Genomic DNA, 26,960 nt, shown 5'->3' with positions numbered 1-26,960 from the left:
TACATCACAGTCCTCTGGTGTTCAGAAAATGTCTTGATTTGATTAAGTCCTCCTTGCAGCTGCAGTCTATAAGTCTGCTTTGCCACTTTTCTAAACATGCTTTTGCAGCTATAGCAATAGAAGGGAGGAAGGCTAGGCTAAGGAGGACTCAAAGACTTCATATCCAATCCATCATGCTGCTCAGTGTTTGGACCAGATACACCTGGACCATTCGTGACAGCAGTTTGTCAGTCTTGTCTTCAGTGACAGGGATGCTACAGCCTCCCTGGCATGCATTTTTCCACTGTATAACCATCCTTATAGTTAGAAAAAGTACCTTAGGATTTATTGACAGTCTCTTTTACTGTTAAATAAAATGGTTACTTCTCATTCTATCCTTAGCAGACTCAGAAACACTCACCTCTTTATAACCACTGATTATGTGTTGGAAAAATACCTCATTCAGTCCATTCTTCTATACACTTGGTCTTGAAAAACACAGCTACCCCAGCCTTTCCTCATTTGTCACTTTATCCAAGTCTCTTACCATTCATGTTGCTGTCCTCTGAACACTCCGTCTGCACTTTTTTTTTTATTTTACAAGGAGGTATCCAAGACTGTACGCTGTGCATCAACTGAAGCACTAGAGTTAAAATATGCCATGACAAAAAGCATATACCCAACAAGCATATACCGGGTATTCTTCTTTGTTCAAGTTCTTTGTGGCCTTCCCACTTTGCAGAATTCTAGATGACATTTGGAAGATAAGATCTAGAGTGAAAACTACTTTCTGCAGTAATATTTGCAATCATACTGCAAGCATCACACGATCTTTGACTTAATAGTAAACACACTTCCCTCCTGTAAGTGTGAGCCATATTCCCACTAAGGCTGCACTACTACCCTCTGATCCAGACACGACCTACGTGACATTCCTACAACGCAATTTGACTGGATCTCTAAGCCCAGTAACTTTTTTTTTTTTTTTTTTAAATCAAGCAACACTGTATTTCTAATGACCAAATGCGCAGCCAGCTGAGCCCAGTGAGTTCCAACAGGTCCCTTTCTCTCAAGCTGATGAATTTCTGCTGAGTGATGTCTGTTTGTGGAAAGCTCTAAATAGCTGCCACAGTTACTGCAAATTCCTCCCTGTCTGTTGCCTTTGCATGAGGAAATACAGCACACCTTGAATCTGTTTGACCTCTTGTGTATTAAAATATGAAGGGTGAGAAACCAGCACTTCCCATGTTTCAGTAAGATGCAACACACACATCCCGAAAACACTTTGCAAAAGTCCACTCCACAGCACAGCTTTGGCTCCCATGATACTGGCAAATGGTCCCCCGAGGTCAGTGACACAGGGTAAATCTCCATATTCCTACTGCTGGACTTGTCAAAACCATTTGCAAAGCATGCCATGAGGTACTGTAGCACATCTGAAAACCAAACCAGGTACAGACAACCCAGCAATGCATGCTCCAACCACACCTCTCTAAGCCAAACGGGTAATCGTGATGTTTAACTGTTGTTCTTTCCCAGGCTTTAGGCAGAGAGAGGTCAAAAATATGGATATTCTTCTGTTCAAGGTCTACAGTGAGACTTCCAGTGCAGGCTGCCAGCTCTATGCCACAAAAAAAAGCCACAATTTTTAGCTGTTGCAACTACTACCACCTACAAAAATACAAATTTGGATTAGCTGTCCAAGACTTAATCCTCCATGAACTTGTTAGAGCTGCCTGAAGTCCTTTCTCATTCCCTGCTAAGCCTGGATGGCCCACGATTCCACAACAATCTTCCCTCACCTAAATTACTGAGGAAAATTGTTACAGCCTCTGAAATAAAGTTTTCTCCCCAAATCCTTCTCCATCCAATATAAGCAACAATACTGCTATGACTTGTAGGGATATTTTTATGAGTAGACATGCAGGTAGGTTTGAGAGTCTCAGAGCCTCTTGAACACATGAAGAAAGCCATCCTCCTTCCTCCAAAAACACCCTAGTGTTTTAATTGCAATACTTAACACCCGCATTAGTTATACCTAGATTCTGCCGATAACAATCATGGTTTTCTAGTTAACACTGAGCTAAACTTCACCCAGAAAGTATCATTTGATACTATTTTTATACAAAAATCAGTTTTCATCAAAATTACAGTACTTACGAGAATACCTCTTCTGTGTTCAGATAATTTTCAAGTATAAGTACAGTTCCGAGTTAAACGTATTTACAGTGTTACTTCAAAATCTTCAGTTTGAAGTATCCCCAACAATTTCACCTCAATTACTGTAATTAATTAAAAATTTGTAAATTTGAAGTAAAACACATGATAGATGTTTTTATAAAGAAAACTTGTGTTAAAGGTCAGTTCTCTCACCATTTTTCATGACGGTAAATTTGCCTTTCAGAAGCCGTTCTCTTCAACACAGAAGCTCAAGAAGGATGGCCCCCACACAACGTAACTGCCATTACCTACTGCTCTCAGTGGAATGAAAACTAGAGAACAATCTGCTCAAAGTACCATCATCTGCAGCCAGTATCATCACCTAATATTGGAATTTCTTAACTTCACTCCTTTCAACAATAAAAGGAGGCAGAAATCATTTTCTCTAAGTCAGCCCGAGAAGCACTTCTACTTTTTTTTTTTTGCTCTGGCTATGTACTCTGGCTGCACAGCAGGGTGAGCAGCAGACACACACCAAGTTTCCACCATCCATACATTGGTTTCCAGGACTTCCAGGTACGTATCATGGATGTGAACACCAGTGCTCTCCACACCAATCCCAGTGCGGGTTTCCAGAGGAGATGACCTGCAGTACGACCTAGCAGTCTGCACGTGGCAGCTGAGAACAGTCAGAGACAGCAGTGACTCTTTTGCAGCCATCTAACCTGTCCACTGTCCATAACCATGCCTTTTCTGATAGGATTGAGTACTCTACGCTCCAGAAAAAGGCAGCCTTTGTCAAGATTCTTTTTAAGATAATAATTTTGTTTCAACTTTCATCTGAAGGATAACAGAAAACTCCTGAATAATTATTTTCCAAGCATGCTGAAGCGTATCTACTTAATAGATGGACATATATGAGAAGCTACGTACATATATATAGATGACAGAAAAAGTAGGAATGAAGAGGGAATAAAGAGGATTAAAGACAGATTTTAGGATTGATGTGGATAACAGGAAGGTAAAACTGCTATGAGAAGATATATATGGCATCTCCTAGTAAAGTGTTAATGTATTCCTCTTAAAAATAAAGACATCCTGATTAAAACAAACCCAACCCAAACAAACCCTTCCATTATATTAAAGTCAGAACCATCAGGACAGATCTTGAAGATAAGTTGATTTCATGTCTGCAGAAGTCAAACTCTACTGATGATGCTACAGAGGAATTTTAGACAGTGTTTAAAGTTGCCACCACATGGTCTGAAATTTTTTGTCCTGTGCAGCTGGCAGTAGCCTTAATGAGGGAGACCTCTCTGCAAACAGTGGTCTGCCTGGATGGCAGATGAACAACCATACTCCTTGCAGCTGTTGGAAAAATCAAAACCAGAACTTTTGAAATTCCACTTAATGATCATCCACAGAATTTCATTTATTCATCCCAGTTAGATTTGTGAATAAGTTTTTTCATTTGGCCTGTCTCTGACATCTCTAAGCACTACCCATTACCTCAAGCTCAGCACAAATAAAACATGACCAGGTCCTTCTTTGAAAGCCTCGTCATGTCTTTCCCCTTCATGACGAACACCACCATTCTGCCCATCACTGCCTAAAACCTGGCACCTTTTTTGATGCCAACTAAAGCATTTGAAAAACAGGCTGTTACCATGCTCAGCTCCCCACCTACCGTGATACTCAGCCAGGCTTCACTGTGCCGCGTACTCCCAACCTGTCTATATACATCTCATTAAATAATGAGACCGTAAGCTTTTCCAGTCAGCAACGTTCTCTTTGTTTTACCTACATAATACACATAGCACAATTAAACCTTCAAACAAGCTTTTAGCTATTACAATAACACAAGAACAACAGAACCGCCAAAGCAGCTGCAACATTATTTTAGCAATTGGAGGATTTGGCTTTTACACTACCTCTACCTTTAGATCCTGGTGGACATTCAGTTATATCCAAGTCCGTTTCAAGGGCATGCTCAGATACTAATTCAGTGCCCAGAGGACTGTATTTCCCAGATGCTACTTTAGATGACCTCATTAAAGAAAAAGAAACTTTCAGAAACTTTTTTCTGTAAATGACTGATCACACTTTACATAACTACTCTTCCTGCATTTTCTATTTTTTTTCCTAAAAATTTAGAAGTCTTACCACTTTTCATTTTAAGAAATAAATTTACAGCTTAAAAGGGACAAGACTTTGTTTCTAGACAAAGTTCTATTGTTTTTCTTTCAAAAGAAAAGTGTTGTCTGATTTGTTTGGAGGTGACTCCGGTACTCTGCTGCTATAAAGAGTGAAAATTCCTGATGCCAGGTAAAATTCTCAAGCTTTAGGGGGACTGAGAACTGATAAATAAAACAAAAGCCTTCATAAAAGTTCACTGTACAGCCTAAAAAATACTAACCACATAATTCAGAAAGGAAATCTGGGTCCAAACAATATTCAAGTCTGTTTCATAACAAGGAACCAAATTTGACTCAAATTTTGGACAAGAATAAGTCAACATGGCATACAGGGAAGAGACTACCATCTTCCCATTTTCCTTAAGAGTATAATCCAAGGCATTAGAGAACAACTATATTGTATTCCATGTCATGGCAAAGCCATTTCACATGGATTATGGAGATATTTTAGTGCAGGTGTTGATAGAAGGTTGCGTGGCACAGTGGAAGAGGAGGAAAATGAAACAAGATGAACAGAACAGTGGCAAAAATACAAGAAAAGCTAGAAAAAGAGGGAAAATCTTAGTAGAAAATGAGTATCATACTTTATTGGACTCAAACACGAATAGTTGGAGTCAACGTCCAAAATCAGATTCAGTTATCATGACCTGTCCCCCAGATACTACTTTCTTTCAGGTTTCAGCTTCCCTGGAAGAAGAGCTCGCTACTGGACACAACAGTAACGTAACAGAGAACCACCTACCAGTGGCTGGCATGCTAACACTGCTACATGACAGCATCAGTGAGATGCAAAACCAAGCCTTGTGCTAACTGAAGATATTTGGTGTTTCTGTTAATGTCTGCTCGATATTTTGGGAAATTTAAAAATAATAATTACGATTTCATGAGTTGATGATTAATATGTTCTCCTTCAACCGTAATGACATATCACATTTGGTATCTCATTTAACACTTCCTTTATAGGTTTCATTTCATCTCTCAATTACAGTAAAAATTGAATTGTATAGTTATTCTTCTTGCCTTACTTGCTCTTGATTTGAATCCGTTGCATCTGGTTACCACCTGAGAATCAGAAAAACCATAGGTATTTCTGCCTCCTTTCAGTAGCCATTTGGCAGGCTCTGCTACCTCATGTGCAGGTCTTAAGTGTCACTGAAGGGTCTGCATGTACCTCTGCTAAGAACTTCACCATAGGCCCTCATTCAGAAACATTATCACTGTAATTAATGACAGTATATATTAAAACAATGAGAAGTATGATCAACTTATAGACTGCTGGGAGGGAGGGAACAGATAAACTACATTGCTCAGCCAGCATTCCTGCAACAACATATCTGGTACGTGTAGCTAACTTTTTATCATCGTTCAGTTGAATGATATATACAACAGACAGATGGCTGAGGCAAATCACAATTAAAAACATGGGAACAGTGGTAAATAAAAATAATAATTAAAAAACCCCACAAAAAACCAAACCCCAACAGACAATTCTGCCTTACCTTTCCTTCTGAAATCAGTGGCAAACAGGAACAGAGCTAGACACTCACTAGGTCTTTCTGGAAATCTTAATCTACAACTATAAATTTGTGTCAAATTCACAAGACTGAACAGCCACCCTGCTCCTTGCCTTTGATACCTCCTAGAAAGTATTTGGTACCAGCACTTTTACCATTATACCATTGCAGACGTCAAAGTGCTGACTTGGCCAGACTTCGGCAAGTCTCATATTTCTTTATTCCACAGTCACATAACACTAGCAACACCTTTAAGCAATTACGTGAAGGCAGCAGCACTGGAGACAAACAGTGAGTAAAGCGCAAGCATCAAGAAAGAAGGGCAGCAGAAACGGAGATAGGAGACCTCAGGGAAATCCAGTGTGAGCAAAAGAAATGCAGGGTTTTTTTTCTCTGTTTCAAATAAATGGATAAATTTCTGGACACATTTTCCAAACGGAGAACAACAGATGTATCTGTGTCCATCCAGCAGTTGTGTTCACAAACCTCTGCGAAAACCAAACAGCAACCCAAAGTGAATCCACTGTTGCTTCCAACAACTGGACGCAGTTTAACAGACTGCATCACAGGGCGGATAGCCTCCTGCCTCTTGTAAAGCTTGGGAAAACTAAATAAATGCATGGGAATGACACAATCTGCATTCTCACTGAAAAGTAATGTTCGCCCCTCGAGAGTGACATTTTATTCATAGGTCTTCACAATAAAAATTGGAACATATTTTTAACATGAAGGAGGATCACTGGTGTGGAAGCTACTTTTGCACAATCAAAGGGGTTGCACTGAAAAAAAGCATTTGTTTATATTCTTTTCACAATTTAAAACTTCATTTTATGTATTCTTTTTTATCTTAAGAGATAGGGTCCTTTCAGTTAACCAATTACAAAAGTAACTAGAGATAATACAGTCTTACAACAGTAGACCAATTAGTTTTAGCCAAGTTTGCAAAAACCTAAACATGAGCATAAGAAATGCTGGATCCCAGCAACTGCCATCTCTGATTTATCATTTTTAATAATGTTAGCAGCAGCAAAAAAGTAGCTCAGAAACTAAAGTAACAACAAATACACGAGCTCTGTGTGTCTGTCTGCTCTATAAAAACTATCACTTCACTTTTTTCATTTGATTAAAAACTAAGGGTTTGTATTTGAACTTTAAAGAAAACTGGAAATACAAAGCAATATACACTGGAATGTATAGTATTGTCAGAAATTTTTCAAGCTTTTTAGAAGCATACAAAAATATAACTCTTCCTATGGCACTTAACTAAATATCAGCTAAAGAATTAAAAAAAGTAGCACAAATTATTTTAAATATTAACTGGGCATGAAAATATGTTTATATTTTAGATAATAAGAAATACAACATTTTACCTACCTTCACGTGTTGAATTCCAGTTTGTTTTCAACCTAAGCCACTCTTCTGTATATTTTCAGTTTACTTACAGATCAATCTTTCCAACATTAGTCATGTGCATATATGTGAGCATGCATGCAAGCTTCTGAAGGACTGATTCAGCAGGAAATCTAAGTGCCAGATCCTGCTCCCACTGAAGTGAAAGGGCCATTGATAGATGTATGCTAGAATATATACTGATCAATATAGAAGTTTGTCTTAGTGGGGTCACCAGTCTCCCACAATTACCAGTTTTCAAAGAAAGGACTAGGAACTCCCGTAATATGAGAACTATGGAACATTTTGTTAATTTCCTAACCCATGCCAGGTAACCAAAATATTTGTGTATTAACCTTCATAAATGTTACGAAACACTAATCCTTTAATATATGTTTAATAACTTTTAAATTTGGGTCTGAAAACCACTTTTAACCAATATTTATAAGTTGTGACCAGGGTTTTCAAGACTGCCACATATATACAGGCAGCTCAGAATGATTTTCACACAGATCTGACCATCCAGAACCCTTCAGCTTTTCTGAAAGTTTTAACTGCAAAAAAATAAATACATCAGTAGCTTCACATTCCTTTCATTCTCATTAAATGGCTATATGTATTTAGAAATGGTATTAAGGACCACCTGCTTCCCCCCCCGATATTCTGGTTTTGGGGTGGGTTTTTTTTGTTTGTTTGTTTTCCCTTTGACTATGTTCCCCTCTTACTTGTCCTCTTTGTAAATGGAGGGTCTGAAAGTTCTGCAAACCTCCTCATGCAAAAGTGTTTTAGGAATGTAAAAAATTATGTTATGTCTTTAAGATTAAGAGTTCAGCATTATGTTATGATCCTTAGTTTTCTATGTCTTTTGTCACTGACTAAGTGGGAGCAGGACTGGGCCATAAAATTATAGCTTCACCAAAAGGTTCAACGGCTAGTAACTTCAAGCTTTATCATCAAAGATCATGTGCCAACTACCTGTTCCAGTCCAGTTGTCCAATGGCATCAATTGCTGCTTTTATCAGTAACAATGTTTATATATTTTTTTTCTGTTCAAGTATAAGAGCTTCCCCCGTGAAAACAATGTCACTAAAATATCATATGAAGTTCATTGCAACACAAAGATTACTCAATGGTAAAAATGCTGCAAGTGAGGTTACTTTCAGCAAAAGTGGTTAGTTGCCATCCCTCCCCCTTTTTTTAAAAAATTTTTTTAAGGACTTTAAACATTAGCATTCCTTAATAAAGGACACGTTAAATATAAACACAAAGCCACACAACATGCATAAAAAAGAAGGGTTAAAAATGCAACTGTATTTCACAGACACAAGTCACAGTCATTAAATTAAATTATCACGCGTACATTATAACTTATTTATTATTTCAAGCTATACAGGCAACATAGCACCAAAACAGAGAAATTTCCTCTAAACTTGATGAACAGTACACAAATATTTGTTTTTGAATTTTGCAAACAAGTATTTTCTTTCACTTTTATTAGAATTACCCTAAAAGAAACGCACTATCCCAAGTCTGGTTTATGACATTATTTGGGTAGTGACATATGTTATCAGTTATCTCTGAAAAGGCACCCCCTATTTCCAAAGTTTTAAAAAACGAATAGCATATGCTAACATTAAGATTTCAGCCAGTGGGATATTAAATAAATGTGCTGTATTGGTAATGAGGTATTCTGAAGTTCGACATTAGGCAGCAGCAGAAGTAGAGGTAAAAGACTGAAGCTGGTTTTGAAAACCAAGTTCACTGACACTGAATTCCCTTTTAATATAAAAGATTATCTTTAAAGATATAAATACTTTTTACACATTAGGAAAAGTGAATGAAGGCACTTATACATAGCAATTTTTTTGCATTAAAATGAAAACAAATAAATATTTTACTTATGCAAGTTTGGGCTGCTTCTGCTCCTGCAGAAGTCAATGGGATGCCTGGCAGTATCAACACTGGAAGGGGACTGGGATGTCAATTCTTAAGAAAAAAATAAGTATATTAATTAAAAGTAGTAACACATTTCTTCCACTAGTGCAAAGACAGAACTACACTGAAATCATTCTGGGGCAACTAAAAAGAAAACTGAAAAACTAGAAAAACAGCCACTTTCAAGAATGTTAAATTATGTGTCTGAAGGGCAGTAAGTAATAGCAGTAAGATATTTCTGATACTTAAAGGCAACTTAGAAGATGAGCTGATCCACTCTTTCTATGCCTATTTTCTCTGAAATCACAAGTAATACTTATGAAATTACATAAAAATCCTAAGACTGAGGAAAAAAAAATATTTATCCACATTTCAGAGAAACAAAATACAAGTATCTTCTGCAAGGGTCAAATCTTGCCTGTATCACTGACCATAAAGACACCTCAGCACAATCAGATTAAGACTGTTCCCAAAGAACTCACAAAAACTAACTTTCTTAAACTGTAGTTTTGTGGGACTTCTTTTTTAATATAATTTGAACAGTTAGTGAAACACTTGTCTGTGTTACTCAATTTCTTGACTAACAAAGTACAATTGACATGACTAGTTTGGTGTCAGCGTTTTGTTCTTTTAATAGTGTTAGTACAGCATAAAAGCACTCTGCACAAGTACTATTCTTGGGAAAGTTGTGTCTGTCTACTTTTAATCTAAGGTCCCTTTAATTACAGAAAGTATCTTTAAAAACTTTAAACTAATTAAGAAAAGAATACTACAGTTATCTGACTTCGCAACTGATATATGGTAAAATTTTAGGACAAACTCTTCATAAGTCTTAACTTTGAAAAGAACTGGATGTATTGTATCTATCTCAACTCACAATATAAATGTGAAGTAAAAGAGCATGAAGCCCAACATGCTAAGAAAACAAAGGTAAGAAAATGGAGTGCTAATGACCACTACAATTAACTCACACTAGAGAGTATAAATCCTCTTCTATTAGTATTCAAATAAAATTCCAAATGTAGATGTTTTCAAGAAAATCTAACAGAAAATAAAAACCTCAAAATGGACCTTAACTTTGTTATGCTCTGAACCATAACTGGTAGTGCTTAGCAACAAAGCTGTACAATGACTATATGTGAAACTGTTCAGGTGAGGAAACTAGAACACCTCAAAAAGACTGATTGTTTGAGGTAAAACTGAGGATGATACAGAGCAAAGGCATAACTGTTTGCTTTTGTGGCAATACTTGTTACCTTCAAGTTACAGCAGCTTCCTGTGCTGCATCTGCTCAGATAAGACACGCACACAGTAAGCTATCTGGTTTCCAGTGTGCCGTGAAGATTTACTGATAATAGACTACTGCAACGACCTTTAGGTAACACTTAGTTACAATCTGGATTCAGTAATCCAACTATATATTCTTTCTAAAGGAATGAGAAAGGATGAGAGGCAAACGTATATTTCAAGTTGTGACATACCTGGTTAAATTGTCTCTGATAAAATTTAGGTTGCTCTCCACACTCATATCAGAATGAAAGTCCTAACGAAATACAAAGCTTCCAAGGTGGTAAACCACAACACAAGGTAACATCAACTGCTACCACCAGCTGCCTAAGCAGGAACTTTGCTGTTTGGCTACCTGGCTTTCCAAGGGTTTTGGTAAGCACCAAAAAACTACGGGGGACCAAAAATAAAATAAAACTCCTAAATGTATCAAAATTCTTGTCATCCAAAAATGTGAACAAACTTTCCTCACTATGTGAAGCTGGAGGGTATTGTCTTCCCCTATATGAACAGCCTATTTCATTCCTCCAGTGTAATTCCTCCTCACACTCCATAAAAACTTTAAGAAAATGTATAAAATGAAAGGTACACAGTACAGTAAAAGCATATATGTATCAGGAATTTTGAGAAACTTTTTTTCTGTTGTGCAGCAACAACCTAGGAGGCATAGAAAAAGAGACTAGAAAGGAGGATATGACCACTTAACCAAGAAATAAATACCAAAATCTTAAAAGAAACTGAGATAAAAGGTGGAAGTTTCAGTTAGCATTCAAATGGAATCCTTGAAGTGAAAGCACCATAAAAAACCTCCATTAAGAACAGCATCCTAGATGAGTAAAAGAGTTCTCACCTGTTGAACAGCAGAAGGAAGAGTGAAACAGTATGTATGTTCACATTAGAAGTTTTGCCCAGTTACCTTGCCAGGGCTTTGGCACTGGAAATCTCCTAGCTTGCTACTGTGTGTCAAATTATTTCCCAGCCAAGTACTGCTAAAAATAATATTTTATTCTCTAGTATAGCTACTTTACATTGGTGCTATACATGAAAGGTTTGCAAGATTGTATATGTATCTGCACTATGTGCCTGAAGATCTGTTGTATCTAAACATAACCATTGATACAGCTGATCTGATTATATTCCCATTTAGCTTTTTGTCAGGTAACAGATGATTGTTTGGCTAAGAATACTAAAGCATGTGGATATGGGAAATACTGTTCAAAGGAAAAAAAGCTTTGCATTGAAAGTTACAAAGCAGCATTCTTGAACTCAATTAAGATAGATTGTTCTACAACTCTTCTAGCACAAAACTGTTAAATCTAGTAATTACGGTTCAGTTTTAAAAACTTGTGGTATCTTTGCAAATTTGTAATAGTCTCTCTTTACATGCTTTAAGGAAAAAACAATTTCTTGTCATTAGGGTCAGAAAACCTGAACCACTCTAATGAAGATTAATACAATAAACCAGAAGTCTTACTGCATGGACTAAACACAAAAACCCAATAATGCACTGTGGAAAGAAGGGATACAATAAAAATCTATACTAGAACAAAGTACTCTTAGCCAGCTGTCAGAATGCGATGGAATTTTTCTTGATGTTATATAATGTGACATATGGTTTCCATACATTTTAGCTTGTAATTTATTCATTCTTTCATGAAGTTTTGGATCATTGCCTCAACCCCTTCACCAATGAAACTAGAGTAGTCTAAAAGAAAAATATCCAAGATATATGGGCCAAATTTACTGTTGGTGCAACTCCATTAAAATAACCAGCTATATTTACCTCAAGTATTATTTAACTTATAAATATATTTATAATATGCATATATCAAAATATATACATCTGTATTGTAATTTTTGTACATCAAAAAAGAGGTAGTGTACTTAGATACATGCCAATTAGGCAATGAAATCGTGAAATCAAATGTTTCAAACTTTGAAACACTTGAATTTAGGAATGTTTGTATAATTTTTATCAACGTCATTTACATTAAGAATTGACACCAATATTCTTTGAAAAAAAGGCAGAGTCCCTCAAGATGAATGGATTGGGTGTAAACCCACTCCCTTTCCTTTGGGTTTTGATAAAAAGGGGGGGGCATGATTCAGTTCTTACTAAAGAAAATTCCCTCAGAAACTTGCACAAAACTAAGAAAGCAGAAGACGTAAGCTACATTCTAAAAAGATCATCGTCAGAGTCTCCCAATGACCTCCAGATCAAACAAATTCAAGTTATAGGCAAAAGGATGTGTTTCCTAGCCATCCTCCCTGTAAAACTTCAGAGCGTCTTTCTGGCTTGGATATCACGATATGAAAATTCTAGACTGAATTAAAGTTTCAAAGATTCCAAAAAAAACCCCAAAACAACAAAGTTTCTGAATATGTATAATATTTCTGAGAAAGTGTCCTGGAGTGGTACGAGCCTTTAGAATTTGAGATTTACTTGCCTCACATCCCTTTGGACACCTGCAGAAACTGGCAGCAGAGGAGTACCTAGCCTTTAAGCTTTGTAACAGTCAGCTCTGGTAGCCATAGATAGACACTATAAAGTGGAACAGCACATAGCTGTTAAACTGCAGAAAGCATCAACCAGAATTCTGGCTTCAAATCACAAACAGAGCGTTCCTTGCAACTGCCCTATTGTGCATTTACAAGACATGTTTTATTTTAATTACGTTGTGTAAAATGAATCAAAAACTGAAAGAAATGGACTTACAAGGCATATTGCTAAAAGCCTTCTATCCTCAAATATAGTGATAGCTAGTGGAAGAAGTTAGAATGCCCCAATATGGAAGAGAGCATAAAAGACACTGACAACTGATAAACTAGAACAGTCCTACACAGTGGATCAGGTTCTTGACTCAGGATTCTGAATTAGTCTTGGCTAATTTGACTTTTTCTGATTCTATTTCTGCTAGAGTCTCAAATCCAAGAGGAAACTACCTGGCTATGTAAAAGCTGGAATAATCCATGAGCAAAGCTTTTAGTTCAGACATGGTTTAGGCAAAGCTACATCAGAATGAGGAAAAGGTTTTTTAGGCAATTCTGATACCCATTCTGAACTGGCTCAGCCAGAGACAGGGCCAATATTCGAGGAAGTCAAGGAGTTGTTCCAGGAAAAGCAATTGCTCAGAAATTCCCTTCCTTCTACTCACCCTCTCCACATATTACATTTGTGCCATGAACGCCAGAAGTAAAAGACGGCAAGAACCTATTATGGCAACTTACGCTACATGTGGGAAGCCTTGCATTTCAGTTTCTACTTAAGTTTTGACATTGGAATCTCACTAGTAGATATAAAAGTGTAATGCATTGCTGTCCAGATACATAAATATTACTCAACACTTTTATCAAAATTATAATAAATATATAGTGTTTTATCTGGTTCTTGCTGTCTTTATAGAGAAGGGAATATGCATAGATGTGACATGTCATCAATGACTCCAGCCTCCAGAGAGTGTCCAGTCATTAACAGTCCCTGACATTAGACCACACTGTATGCCAGAAAGGCATAAAGATAGGCAGAGCCATGCTCTACTGCCAAACTATCACATCATTAGTCAACCACCCATAGGGGAAGGCTAAACAAAGCCATTTGTGCTAGGCTACAACAGTGTTTCTGTGACTAAAGCTTTTACTGCTTTTTCATAATAGTTGTCCTCAATGAATAAATTTTGCTCTGCTTAAACAGCAACAAAAATTAACTGAAGTTTGTGTGTTGGCAGTGTTAAAACTATCTAAATTACTAAAAAGTGACAGCATATTTAATATGTGAGCCTGCTTTTACCTCCTGAATCAGCCACGTTTGTTTCTGTACACCACCCTGTGAGAGTGTGATGAAATTAAAAGTATTACCGAATGAATAACCTTAGAGCTTGCAATCATATCTAAAACAGAGGTCACAAACTCTCTCTCTGATGACTAGATTCCATTCTAAACTTAGTTTTTGAAGGATTATAATGGCTTTTATGTTAATTGAGATATAAACCAACATGAAAATCTTTGCAAAACTAAGCCATACGTAACATTTACAATACATTACAATAGCTTACAGGTAACCTACTAATGCAGGACAAACTGCATCACTCTGGGAACGAACAGGCTGTGAATAACTTTCAATCTAAAAGGAAAAGAAACATCGAGTTCAAAGGCAACTGTGTGCTGAACGCCCTGCTTGTCTTCTCAGCACCTTAAGTACATACATTAATTAAGCATTAGCAAGTCACCACTAAATATTTGGCTAATGGCTAAATAAGATACTCTGGTGTCTGTTAAACACAACCCCAAAACTCTGTTTTGCACAGTGGAAGAAAAAAATAACTGTGGTAAATTATTAATTCAAACTTTCATTTTAAAGCCTATTTGCAATAAATTAGAACAGATTACATAAACACTAATAAGTTATTTAAAGTTCAAAAGAGACAATATTTTAAAAAATGTTTCTATGTTAATTCAAAGAACCAAATTACATAATTTTATTAATTAAAAAAAAAAAAAAGGAAAAAAAAAAAGAACTGTTGTCCTAGCCCATCTCCCAGGGATGTTAATGACAGGTTTTTAACTGATTTTGATGGAACCAGAACTGGATCCAACCTCCTTTGATTGCTACTATTATCCTTTAGGATTGAGCACAATAATAAATATTGTTGTCAAATCCACAGCTTGGGAAATATAATGTACTCTGTATTGTACAACTTGTTATGATTACTTCAGCATGTTAATAATCTGCTAGTGGCAATTTTAAAGATTAATGGTGATTACTGTAGGCATTTTTACACATTAGTAGACAGTGACATGTAGACAATAACATATTATAGTTACATACATAATTATACATAGACAGCTTTAATTAGTCACTGTTTTAAAACCACAAATATAAACTTTTATACACAAATGTACATGTAATATGGAGTAAAATGTTTGATGACAGTGTAATATACAGGTGTGTGAGTTATTTTATACTTAAATATACTATTAGAAAAAAGTTATGTACTGAAAAGCTTTTTTTTTTTTTTTACAAATATAAATATGTCGATAATACTACAGTATAAATTACAGCATATGCTTTAAATTTAAACACAGGTCAAATCATAACCCTTCAAAATAGAACAACCTATTAGGTATTGCTATCAGCTATGATGATTTCTGGTAATTTAAAAAATATTCCCTATGATGTTTTATAGAGCATGACACTGTTCCCACTGAAGTAAATGGCTGTTTCCCATTTAATTCAATGACTGCAGGAACAATTGCTTGATAAAACTACATAGACTATATTCCACATGCATTATTATTTCACTGTTATCAAATAAAATAATAATATTTTTTAAAAGGCAAGGGGAAATAGAGTGACAGAAAGAACAAGAAAGTGAAAAATATTAGTGAATGCTATCGTACCGATTTCCACGGTCCCCGATGCCATGAAACATCACCAGGGCAAGAATGCACATTACATTGTGCCATATTAGGTGGCTTGTCTAGAATTTCACAGTTTTGATCACCCAACATTTGGCCAGTAGGAAGCTGACAAATCACCAGTCTTGTCTTTATTCCATCTCCACAAGTTTGAGTACACTGAAATACAGAATTTTATATGCAATATTTTTGTTGAGAGTCATCACATACCATTAAACCAAAAAGATATAGCAATAATCAGTACATGTTATTATTTACTATGTCTATTTTCATATTCCCTGGACATTCAATTCAAGAATAAGGACTTACAGTCTAATCTCATATAATGAAAAAACAATCCTCTCACCAAAACATTTATCAAACTACATTTTTGTAGTTTATCAAGTGATTTTCCACAAAAAGTCTCAGATACAGAGAATCTACTCTATCAAGGAGAAGTAACCATTTGTGAGAATAAATGAGCATTTGTATCTCTCTTTGATAGGAGGAAAAGAGTGAAATTGGTCCTAGAACTAGTTTTCCCTGCCAGGAAAGAGAAAACTCAGACGCTGGGCACACTTTCTTATAGTCTAACTTATACAGACTTAGTGTAAAATACTTACAGGATGTGTTTTCTGAGTTTCAGTTTTCCTGTAATTCTGCAATACCTGACAAAAATACTAATTCTCATTTCTAATGAGCTACTAAAAATAATGTGATCAAAAGTGAGCATGTTCCAACAGTTTATAGCTTTTTACTGTATTTCAGAGGATTCTAAATTAGACAAAAACTGCAGCATCTGCATTAACCGGAACCCCAAGTCTGCAGCTATGGACAGAAAAAACATGACACTCAGACTGGCCTCAAGAACTAAATGGCTAGATCTGGCCAAAATGAGGGAAAAAAAAAAAAGAAAAAGAAAAAAGTCACTCAAACAATTTTTCTTCTTTTCCCAATTCTACATACTGATGTATCAAGAATAAGAAGAGAAGGCAGGATTAGACTGAAGGCCAAACTAACCAGCTTTAACTCTTTCTGTAGTGTTTGAGCAAGAACGCATGGTCAAGATATGACATTACATGGCATGGAGAAACCATTCTTTTCCCAATAACATATAATGTTTCATCAAAATGTTCTAAGCCAGGCACGTCTTTTTATCTTGTAACTACAACCCAGTAGATACTACCATTTGCAGTTATTCTAGTTATTACCTATGAAATTTGATGTAATAAAAGTTTCTTTATAGCTTCTTGTGCCTTTTTTTTTTTAGACTAGCTATTACACTGAGGTTTTTCTGCATACAATTCATTTTTTGTAACAGAAAATAATTTTGTATGTCTCAAGATTCAAGATGCTACTGGAACACTCAATTATATGTTGTACAACCTTAGCCTCACACAATACTTGCTTCTTTTGGAGGTATATTTACACTGCTCATTTACACTACAGTTCTGGATTTCATCAAAGAACAAAGTTTATCTAAACAGGTTGAAACTCATTCTTTTTAAATAAGTAAAAAAAAATGGTATTCGGTTCCATGCACAGTCAAATAATTATGTTATTATTTCTAAGCTTATGTGGTAAATAGTGTTTCCCTTTGAAAGTGAAATGATCTTACTTCTCCCCAGTTTCCATAGTTCCATCGTGGGCAGGGTCCAGAATCACAGTGTCTTGACTCTGGAGGTTTTGTTGCCTCATCACAATAACTAGCACTTCTTCCTTCCTCATCTTGACATACTACAACTCGACGGTGAAATCCACCTGCACAAGTACTAGAGCACTACCAAAACATGTAAACATATGTATCACCATTGCATAATCAGAAAAATGTAAAATACATTGGTTAAAACAACTTAAAATTAAAATTTTTTAATGTTAACTTTCAAAACTGAAATTTGCAAATAAAAATTACTATGTAGAAGTATTTTAAAGATGACATTGCACAAAAATTACATTTTGAATTTAATATATTCTTCATAATAACAATAATTTTTTTAAAAATAAATGTGTTTCTCTTTTGACCAAATCTGAACTGCAATAACATTTCTAGAAATGTTAACACACATGTGAGAGAACAGATTAATATATTTAAAAAAAAAAATTCTTACTGCTCCCCAGGGTCCAGTTCTCCATTGATATCCTCCCACAGAGGGACGGTTCCACTGGTTTATATTGTCTTGTGGATGGTGTATTGGAAGGTAACCTGTTTCTGGAAAATGGCTTGGATGGTCATGCATTTTCGGAATATGATGATAAACCGGTGGACATGGTGGCATGTTACATTCTTGTTCTTTGGAAGGTCGGCCTTCAGGATCACAGTAATTCTCGTTGATTTGTTGATGATAGTTGACACAGATAACTTGTCTTGTTACTATTCCACTATCACAGGTAACTGTGCACTAACCAAAAATTAACCCAACATTTGTGACAGAACATTGATAATTAATAACCAAAGACATTTATATTTACTTTTGACAATGTGTACTTTGTTTTTTTCAAGGGATGCAATTTCAATCACACTTGCACAGAATATGAAGTCTCAATTTCTAACCAGAGACTTTGGCCAATAATCTAAGTAGACACATTAAAAAAAAAAAAGTTACAATTAATACTTACAGGGGACCAATTTCCAACTTGCCACTCTCCACATGGGCTAAAGCAGCTTGAAATTTCAGCTGGTCGTGGTAAATGAGCACAGAAAGATTCATCTGCTATTCCTCCATAAGCATCTCTACAACTCACATAGCGAGCACGATCACCCTTCCCACAGGATGCAGAGCACTGTCAGAGAACAATCCAAGCTCATCGCACTTTAGGAGACCAAAACAAGATCATGCAAGCATCCAAAATACTAACATAGCTTAGTATCAGCTTGACTTTAGAATTAAACACTGAGAACCAGATTTCCATCTCACACTGATAGAGTCATGTGTTCAGGAAGGAAAGTGAAATATTGCTGGATGGTTTAGGCCTGCAGAATTCCCATTGGCTTGGAACTGAATTGCATGGCCTTAATTCTTGTGAAGCAATTCAGCATATCTGAACAGATAGCGTTTCAACTATAACATGGAATCATTATACAGTTGCAATGGCAATTTTTTTTATTTATTAACAACAGAAACATTAGAGAGTAACTTCCAGAACATTTTAGTTATGATGCAATATTTACATCAACTAATAAAAACTGATATTCACAATCCATTTACCATTCTAATTTATATTAGCATATTCCATTGAGACCCTTCTAATGCCTTTATAGCTGAGAAGTTCAAGGTGAATTTAGTGAAGAGTTTCTGAGTACCCTCAGTCTATGCACTCTTTACTGCTATTTACTTAAGATAGCTGTGTAAAGATATAATTGTCTTATATGTTTTGTTAAGAACCTCAAGGGATGAACACACACTCACATTTTTATAAATAATTTCAAATTTTCACATTGCTGTCAAGTAAAACTGATTTTCAACACTATCAAAATAAAAACCTCTTCCATTAAAGTTTGTGTAGAAACCATTTTTTATAATGCTTACTTTACAAATTATGTAAAATTAGACCTTTAAAGACCCAAACTGTTTAATATTGCTATTCACATAAAAGATTTAATTCATATTTTAGAATGAAAGTTCTCTATACTCAGAAACTGATCAATTATTTAAAACAAACAAACAAACACTTCCTTGCACACTCTCAATCATATGAAAGCTATTTTGTTCAGAATCCCAGCTCCTAGAACCCTGTTTTTCTCCCCTCCTTATTTTCCCTGGCTAGATTTGAAGCAAACAGAATTTGCTGGGAGTGTCTATCTCCTTAAGAAAAAGGTTCTTAAAAAAAAAATAATTAGAATTCCTTTAAAATTTATCCCAAGCAGATTTCAGTCTGAAAAATACATTGAGAACTTTATGGAAAAATGGGTGAAGGAATGGAGGACTGCTCTGCAAGATGTGACCACTATTACATTACATACTGGGGTCCATGATCCATATCTCCATTGAGTCACCTTCCCCACATGAACTGGAGGAAGCGATGTAGTCCATAATTTTGTATTTTCTGGACAAGAGGGCAGTTCACATTCCTGTGGGGGCGAGAAAAAAATAAAATTTCAAAGTATACATTTTGGAAGAGCCAAATGTAAAGCAAATGACTCCACCAGAAATAGATCCTGCCATTACAATAAGCCAGCATTAGTTAGCAAGTAAATACCATCTTCTAACTTTTCCCTGGTGTTATCCAAAGGCTTTTCAATTAAATTGTTTTCTTTTGTTGCAAATCGAGAAAACTTATTTGATGTTAAAACTGTATTAGTAATAACTAATAATATTTGCACTTTGAGAAAGAACTGTGTTGGGCAACTTGCTGGAGACAAGGGGCATAGACATGACTGTGTCCTGTTTCATAGCCACATGCAGTACAGAAGAACTCTGTGAGGATGGCTGTGATGTCCTGTCCTTTATACCTTCAGCTACTGAGAACACAAAATTACCCAGCTTCAGGTACCTGTGGTACCAGCTGAACAGGTACCACAATTCAAAATACAAAGCATACTCAAACCCAGTGTTTTCACATGTAAGTGGAAATAAATGTATACCAATCTTTGGCTTTTATATTTTGAAATCTTACTCAAGAAGCCTTCAGAGGGCTGGTAACTTGTGACTGGTTTACTCTGGACCATAGAATCCTTTTTTTCCCCTCTCTCCTCAAGACAAGCAGCAGAGTATGCCCTCAAGGAGGTATGTGGTTACCAGCATAGCTGGATATAAATGAGATGTATGAATCTGGTAGCCAGTTCAACATATTAATACATAGTACCTAAGATACCAAAACGCTTTTAGTTAAAGGTAAAGTCACTGACTGTATTAAAAACATTTCTTCTGAAAAATGATAGATTTAAGTTAAGGGAAGTGATGAAGTAACTAAACTGAGACAAGAAGAAAAGGTTAAGAACCATATTAATACCATATTGAATCATAATTCATGTCTACACAGTTTTGAATTAGTATTATTCCAACAACTGAAGCTTTCTTCAAGTAACCACATTGTTCTTTTAAGAACTATATCCAAGCAGAATTTTAGAGAATACCAAGGCAGTTAGGTGCTATTATTAAGCATCATGGCAAGCAGACACATTGTAATATTTTACATGTTAGAGCTTCCCCCGCCCCCAAATAATCAAAGGCCTTTGGAATCCTTCAATCATATACCCAACTTTCAAATCTTCAATCTCCAAATTACTCTTCTTTTACTTAATTCCCTAGGCCAAATTTGAAGTTCAGGAAAAAAACAGATAGTTTGAGTATTTTTTTCTCATTTTAGAACTCATTTCCTGCAAGTTCCCTCAAAGAGTCAGTAGAGAACACTTGTATTTAGATGCTTTTAACTAAAAAGTACAATCAACTGAAAGTTATTTTTTAACTTACTTGGTTATCTCTAGGACGAGTAGCAGCATTACATTCCCTGTCATCATCCAAAATAACTCTGTAAGTCCCAGTAACACATTTGACTGCACGCATCTGGTATCCACGTCCACACGTTACAGCACACTGTTAAAGTCAATAATTTCACACACTTGACACAGCACCATTTATAATAAAATTGAATTTTTAATTACATTTTCTATTTTAAAACTCCTTCTAGAATGAATAGGAATGACTACTGGGATGGTGTTAACCTTCTTCATGGCAGACCATATGGTGCTTAAACAGCGTCCACAACACACCGATATTTTGGCTATTGCTGAACAGTGCTTGTGCAGGATAAAGGCTTTCTCTTTTCTCCCCTTCCACCCCCTGCAGTGAGCAGGCTGGAGGTAGGCAGGAGATTGGGAGGGAACACAGCCGGGACAGCTGACCCGAACTGATCAGAGGTACAATCCCATGCTATATAATGTCATGCTCAACAATAAAAATGGGGGTAGAGGAAGGGGCAGGAGGAGGGGAGTGAAGGGGTGGCTTCCAAATGAATCACTAGCTGTAGCTGTTAAACGTCTTTCCTGTCACTGTAGAGTTTGACAAGAGCATGCTCAAAGGCAGCACCTAAAGTGTTAGATGGCTGAAAATATTATGACATAAATACCATCCTATAAATGTTGTGGTTCAAGCACAAATACTGATAAAAACCCAGGTCATGAAGAGCTATTACCAGATGGTATGGTGGAAAAACTGCAATGGAAAGTTCTGCTCCAGTGACATGGACTGGTAAATTGCTAGTACAAGCTATTCCAGCATGGCCATACACAGTGATTTTTTATTGAGAAGAATTATATCATGGGACTGAATTAATGTATTTAATTTTTGCATTTAGCTTGTAGGAATAGAAAGCCAGCACCTTGTGATCAAAAGATTACTCAAAAGGAATTCAACATGTCAGACAACAGCATGGTTATCTCTAACATGAAAAAATATTACATGAGAAAAGTTCTATACAAAATAAATGTTTAAGTTAAAATATACTTAATGTCTAAAGGTATATTTATTCTGTATTTTACTACCAGGTTATATGTAAAAAAAATAAACTTCAGGTGCTATTCAGCTATGTATTCTCACTAACATCCAAGAAACACTGAATAATCCAACAGTTCTGTTGGTTTGAGTAACCTGATCTTATGAAAGCTCCATGAAATTGAGCACCTTATTATTTTTTAATTAATTCTTATCTATTTGGTGACAAAAGTTTCCTTCGCAAATTAATTCACTTTTTTCCAGAATTTTGAAGCCATTCTGGTATACATTAGATGAGCATCATTACACACAGGAACATATTTTTCAACAGCACTTTCACATAAAGAGATAGCAGATCTTTTATGACTGAGGGTCAAAACAAAACATAACAACAAAATACTGTCTTTTTCCCTGCTATTATTAGCATATACACTTCTATGATCTTAAATTAAAGCTACCACTTAAATATGCCCACACACCTATAAATATTTGGTCTTTTACCTGTCTCATTCATCTGAAGATTTTGCTATCTACATTTTTATTATTCTGGAGATGTAATGCATTCATGTGTAAAAGTGTCTTTGATAATAAGGCTCAGGGTCAATGACTGTTTTAGGTGTGGGTGTTTCTAGATTACAGGTTAGATAGCCAATAGAAGCAAACAAACATGTGAATCAATTTAACTAAAGTAACTGCTTAAGATCCAATTAAAATATTTAAAAGGTATTGTTTTGTGATCACTCAGTCTGAACTAGAAAACAAGAAGCCAGGAATCCTTATGTACTCACTGATCCCCAAGGCCCTACTTGCCAAGATGCACATTCATGAAGTTCACAGGCTGTTATCGATTCTGGTCTATCATTTGGATTACAGAAATCATCTCTCAGTTGTTCATCATTAAATTGGCACCATACTTGACGATGCTTCATTCCTTTGCCACATGTCACAGGACACTGTAAAATTATTAAAGTCATCAGTTTGTAAAGACATGAATCTGCATTAATGGCTTTACTTTCTTCTAGTAATCTGTTGGATTTTAAAGATCACATAAATAACAAAAATATTCCATGAATGCAAGTAGTCCAGCAAAACTAGTTCTTTTATGAACCCTCCACTTCCTGTAAACATCAACCCAAATGCTAATACAAAAGAATCACTATTAAGTTTCTAAAGCTGCAAAAATATGAGAACAATGTAGAAATCATTTATTTCCATTTGAATAAAGAATACTTGTTTAAAATATGAGTGCACATATCACAGCTTTCACAGGAAAAATGTTTAAACTATCCACGATTGGTTTATACCCATATAATCTATAATAAAAACGGAGAGAATTCTGTTCTTCAGTTGGCCGGATGGTTCTCATTGCTTCATAAAAAAGGAAGGTATGCATATTACTGTAGATAGATCTACTTTAAGTAGCTTCGCTACCTCATTTTAATGTAACAAAATTTCAGAGAAAAATAAATTCTAGGTGTGTTTTTCAGAAGTTCTCATTCCATTTGTACATCTGGGATGTTTATCAGCCAAATCCTAGGACTTCAGAATTTTTATTACCGTGTACGCCAAAATAGCCAGAACAGAAAACCCAAACACTTAAAGCAGCTTATTTCAATATCGATGACCAGGCCCAAAGGCATCTTAAGTTTTACATGGTTCATTACCTCACTCCACTCACTAACAGACCAGCTTGGACATAAGAATTCATTGCAACTCTGTGTTACAACTCTTGGAAGTTCCTGGCATTCTCTGTCAGGAAGATGACGACCCAAATTGTTCATACAAAAAGCTTCTCTGGTTCTGACACCTCTTTCACAGCTCCTGGAACACTGCAGTGTATAGACAATATTGTGAAACAGGAAACACAACGTGATAAAGCCAGGTCAAAATACATTATCAGTCTTAAAGGCAAAAGACATTAATGATTGTGTCAAGACAAACGTATCCTACGTTTAATCCACAGACTGCTAATATGTTCACGTGAGATAAGTTTGGCACTTTGTTTAGTAGTTCCAAGATAAAACTCTTTAATGAAGATCAAGGCTGAAATTGTACTTATTCCTTTTCTCCAAAATACTCTCAGAACTAAATTATTAAGACTGTAAATAAAATATACACCTTTAACCACCAGATATTCTCTGCTAACTTCCAAAACCAAGCTGCAAACAATTTAGCTACAGTTTCTTACAAAAATATGAGGAAGTTGCTGAAATATAAAGATTGGTATTAGCTCCTTCTACAACTCTGCATTTGTCAAACATTATTTTCTTTTAGTTAAACTAAAAAAATTGATAGAGAAATAAAAATTTGGTATGAGCACTAACCAGAACTATAATGGTACAATTACAAGGTTTTGAATTTGTACCTCTGACCATTCTGTGTAGTGCCAACTTGTTAACATACAGTCACCATGGCAGGGCTCTCTGGTTGGTGGTTTCTGCTGATCAGCACAGTACTTATCATCCACTGGAACACTGAGTCCTTTTGAAATAGAGTACTTCATGCAGTGGATCTCTATAGACCGATACCCTGGGCCACACTTCGATGTGCAGTCACTTTTGCCAACATTGTGCCACCTACAAGGATAAGCTGTTATAGGAAGCTAACTATGTTTTAAAAAATAAGACCATGGTGAATAAAGCACTCGGAGAATGTACCAGGAATTGTCATGTAAATATAGGTATGCATTTTTAGGGAACAGATAAAACTGTAAAATCTCTCTCATGACTGGAATTTTCAAAGCAATATAAAAGAATTTGACTCATAGGCTTAAAAACATCTTTTTAAATTTAAAGGCTCTTTTGTCTTAATCTCCTAGGTGACTTTGAAAAATGTAAGCTATAATTCTAACTGTTCATCCTCTGAACGCGTGGGCTTTCTTGGAGTGCAAAAACACAAGTCTGTTTCAAATTAGTTCCAGTTGTGGGTACCATTCTGGTGAAAAATGTATTCTGCCCAGCAATACAAGTTTTTGTGCCAGGATATATAGGACAGATTCACAATCCTAGCAAGAGACTTTGTACTTTACCAATAAAAATTGGAAAATTACAGTAGTTCTACTTAGATTCAGAAGTGTAAACATAATGTATAAACCCATTATATGAATAGATTTGAGGAAAGGAAGGAGAGACAGGAGGGAAGACGGAGGTAGAGAGGGGTGGAGGGACAGAGTACAAAGCAACCTGAATTACTTTGTTTCAATCTCTATCAACAAAAATATGTAAGACCACAATAGCTCCATCAGCTAGGAACCTCTTTTTACCTTAATTCACACTCTGTATTACACTCCTCAAAGACTTCTGGTACAGTGGGTATAAGTTCACATCTTTGATCAGACACTACCACATGATCACTTTTACGTACGCATGTCATTCTTCTTCTTCGAATACCTTGAAAAGGAACCAAAAAAAGGGAATAATGGGCTAAAATAACAGTGCCTTTTTATACTAATGGATTCCATTCATCATTTAGGAATTTAACTGAGATACCCTATTAACGCTAGCGATTGTATACAGCAGATCCTGCACAAACATGCTGCTTTTTGCAGCTGACTACATTCCAGGTGGAGAACAACCTTGTTCCTGTCACCCCTGCCACCTCCCAGCTGTACTACAGTGGTCACACAAGGATAACAACTTCCAGAAAACTGCAAAAGTACAACAGTCCATTTACTCATCAGGCTAAGTATTCCAAATGCATCATGCCTGTCCTTTGCTAATTACCAAATTTTCAAACCACCATGTTAACTTAAGAGTTTGTGATCCTTTTCTTTAAAGAAGCAGAAAATTTGATCACAGGGTACCTAAAAGATCCGGAGTGCTGGGAGAAGTACCGCAGCTAACAGATGCTCTGCTTCTCTAGCACATGAGCATGTCTATAGCCTTACACAAAACCAAAAGAAACTCACCATCACATATCTACAGGCATTTCCAGCACCTGCTAATAGGAGTATCTATCAAAAATCTGTGTACATACACTTTATATATACACTTCATACATATTGCAGTTTTATTTTTATACTGGAATAGCCTACAGAATAACAGTTAAAAAATTGTAAGACATATCTTTAAATAGCTTCACTCCATGTAGCAGATAACCAAAAAAGACAAATAAATATATATGAAAGACACTAGAAAAAGTCAGTGAGCATCTGGAAGTAGGATAACAGAAGCCTATACATATGAGTAGACATACAATACTGCTTTCTAAAGATTCATTAGACTTGATTCCACTTTTTATAAACCACTCCTATGGCTACAAAAGAAAGGAGCACAAATGTAGTTTTGAATATAGAATTGCACTGCATAAATAATGAAAATAGCACAACAAAAATCAGAAGCCATTCTGCCCTTAAAGGCTCTGTGCACTAAAAGTTTACTGAGTGTGCCAAGTTTCTTCCTTAAAAGTAGGGGTGAAAAAATCTGAGTACTTAAGACTAGTCCCTTCCTAAATGCCACCAGGCCTTTGGTTCTGGTGACAAAAGAATTCGCAGTACCTTGGCACATCCTGCTGCAGTCTTGCCAGGGTCCGTAAGGATCCCACGTAAACAGATCACTTCCATCTTCTATTGGGATACTGAATGAATAACGCACATCAGGGTTGTATAAATTCCCTACACACAAAACCTTAATTGAGATAAAATGATAGCTGTTTTTCAGTGAATTTGAACATAAAAT

At 35.9% G+C, this 26,960-nt stretch overlaps 1 protein-coding gene across 2 annotated transcripts in view; it reads right to left on the bottom strand.

Moving 5' to 3' along the window:
- Positions 1-26,960, bottom strand: part of ADAMTS20 (ADAM metallopeptidase with thrombospondin type 1 motif 20) — a 104,871-nt gene that overhangs the window by 21,321 nt on the left and 56,590 nt on the right. For both annotated transcript variants that reach the window (XM_052790253.1, XM_052790254.1), the window contains exons 18-28: positions 26,780-26,909; positions 25,547-25,673; positions 24,650-24,860; positions 23,949-24,113; positions 23,073-23,237; positions 21,265-21,387; positions 19,815-19,922; positions 18,470-18,634; positions 17,962-18,252; positions 17,472-17,633; positions 15,857-16,033 (exon numbers count right to left, since the gene is read on the bottom strand). In XM_052790253.1, coding sequence (XP_052646213.1) covers positions 15,857-16,033; positions 17,472-17,633; positions 17,962-18,252; positions 18,470-18,634; positions 19,815-19,922; positions 21,265-21,387; positions 23,073-23,237; positions 23,949-24,113; positions 24,650-24,860; positions 25,547-25,673; positions 26,780-26,909 — 1,824 coding nt within the window. The remainder of the gene's footprint in view (positions 1-15,856; positions 16,034-17,471; positions 17,634-17,961; positions 18,253-18,469; positions 18,635-19,814; positions 19,923-21,264; positions 21,388-23,072; positions 23,238-23,948; positions 24,114-24,649; positions 24,861-25,546; positions 25,674-26,779; positions 26,910-26,960) is intronic.

This window comes from Harpia harpyja, chromosome 6 (assembly GCF_026419915.1).
Source record: "Harpia harpyja isolate bHarHar1 chromosome 6, bHarHar1 primary haplotype, whole genome shotgun sequence".
NCBI lineage: Eukaryota > Metazoa > Chordata > Aves > Accipitriformes > Accipitridae > Harpia > Harpia harpyja.
Note: the sequence above shows the minus strand (reverse complement) of the source record. Positions and strands in the feature narration are given on the sequence as shown.